Source organism: Nanorana parkeri, unplaced genomic scaffold (genome assembly GCF_000935625.1).
Source record: "Nanorana parkeri isolate BGI_ZX_2015 unplaced genomic scaffold, ASM93562v1 scaffold1645, whole genome shotgun sequence".
Classification (NCBI taxonomy): domain Eukaryota; kingdom Metazoa; phylum Chordata; class Amphibia; order Anura; family Dicroglossidae; genus Nanorana; species Nanorana parkeri.
The window spans coordinates 89,314-91,376 of NW_017307913.1; the positions used below are offsets into that span (position 1 = coordinate 89,314).

General features: G+C 39.0%; 1 protein-coding gene across 1 annotated transcript in view; it reads left to right on the top strand.

The window, feature by feature from the left end:
• LIN54 (lin-54 DREAM MuvB core complex component) overlaps positions 1–1,119 on the top strand; it is a 36,288-nt gene extending 35,169 nt beyond the window's left edge. The window contains exon 13 of the mRNA XM_018570975.1: positions 630–1,119. Within this exon, the coding sequence (XP_018426477.1) occupies positions 630–831 (202 nt within the window). The 3' untranslated portion in view covers positions 832–1,119. The remainder of the gene's footprint in view (positions 1–629) is intronic.
• Positions 1,120–2,063: the final 944 nt, after the last annotated feature.

The following is a 2,063-nucleotide window of genomic DNA, read 5'->3' on the forward strand; positions in this document are numbered from 1 at the left end:
CGTCTAAAGACGCCCGCTCAGATCTAGAGAGCTCCTGACCGGCCGTTTTTTTACTACAGCCGGCCCGGAGGCAGTTAAGGTTATGTCTTACTTAAACCTGCAAGAGTTAGATTGGAGCACAATAATTGTACACATCAAGGGTGTAAAATTATTGAAATAATCTGACACATGCCTACTGATACAAGATAAACACTGGCTCTTGTAAGACGGATAATTATTAGTTTTAATGAAGTAGTTGGCTTGACAACCATACATTGTGCTGACACAATGCACGGCAAGACCCATCGATTCCACACTGGGTGCTTTCTGGACTCTGTTCTGGTAAAAGTCTCTAATCACAGTGTTGAGGAAGCATCTCTTTGATCTTGCTCCCTTTTGGAAAGAGCCACATGGAACTTTAATATTAGATCCGTTCCTGCTGCCTGCCTAGAGTGACTTTGGTCACCTCCAGCCATCTGACCGTCGCCTACCAGCTGAACATCCCTACTCTTCAGCAACAAATACCAAATTGAAGAAACCATTAGGGGAAGTTCACATTACTATAAAATGCTGCATCTGGCTGCGATTGTTTTTATTTTTGTAAAATGTATGGCTTATATGGCTTATATGTGTTATGTACCATTTTTCAGGCTGCCGTTCACATTTGTCACAAGAGAAGTTGCTGAGGCCACGTGTGAATGCCTTCTTGCTCAGGCAGAGCAGGGAGAGAAGCTCTCGAAATCCCAAGCTGCCACAGAGAGGATGATCCTAGAAGAGTTTGGACGTTGCCTAATGAGTGTTATTAACTCTGCAGGAAAAGCAAAAAGCGACCCTTGTACTATGAGCTGTTAAGTGTGGCAGAATGGCTAGCATGAGTGATCAGAAATTGTGACTGCATGGGAGAGAGGTCTATAAGATAATGTACAAAGAATACACTGCCACACAATCCTTCATTTTTCACTTTCCATCCATATACAGTATGTGCCAGAATTCCTGTGTGTTTTGTATGTGGCAACTTTCAATGTGCTTTGCAACAAAAGTGAGATTTTATGGTAAACCATTCGTTTTTAAATCTAGCATTCATCTCTCACCCCTAAATTATTGATGACGACACCCAGTGGTGAATCCTTTTTATTGTAAGTCACAAGCTTATATACTCGTTTGAACAAGTGTTTTTTCTGCTTGGTTTTTCTTTTGAATTCAAGGAAGTTTTTGGTTTGATGAGATGGATATGTGACGTGGATTGCTGTGATCTTTGCAATCACTGGATCTTCTTTGTAATAAACATCAGGTCTTAGAATACATTATGAAGGCTGATGCAGAATGTCATGAATGTTATGTCTGATCAGGTAGAATATAGCATAGATGTAGATAACTAGCAGGCACTGGTTTTCCATTTTATGTGTACTAGGGTGGAACCATACAGAGAAGTGGATATAACTATGTCTGACCCTTATCTAGTGTTAGGCAAACCTAGTGCCAGGGGCAATAGTATACTATCTTGCAGAATTTATTGTTTTTGAAATGTATGCATTGTGCCTTCTGCGCTGTTAAATATTACAGAACGTTATGTTTTCATATTTATAATCAGATTATGTAAGCTATAATACAGTACGGAAGTTTGGGAGCATGATTTAAGCTGGTGGTTTATTATGGCTTTAGATTCATAGTCCTATGACTTAAAGCTGTAAACCCCAATTATTCTCTTGTATCATTTGAGAAGAAATATATCTAAAATCCATTAGCATCTACTTATATAATATGTTGACGTTTCCATGATGTTAACATTTATTAGACAGTTTTAAGGCTCAATTACCACCATTTTTGGTACCCCAAGCTTACTGGCTAGGTGAAGGCAAATTGTGTTTGAACCACAATGCTTTACCCTGGCGGTGCATCTTAAGATTGTTTCAGTCCTAAAGTAAAGAAGCAGCTTTCTGTTGGGACATTTCATATGGAGTATGATAGTTGGCCCTGTGGTGATTTGGGTTTGGTTAACTGCCTAAGAAAACGCATAAATGATATACAATAAGCAGTAAGTGTGAATTGTGGTGTCACCACTGCATAAAGTTTATATATATATA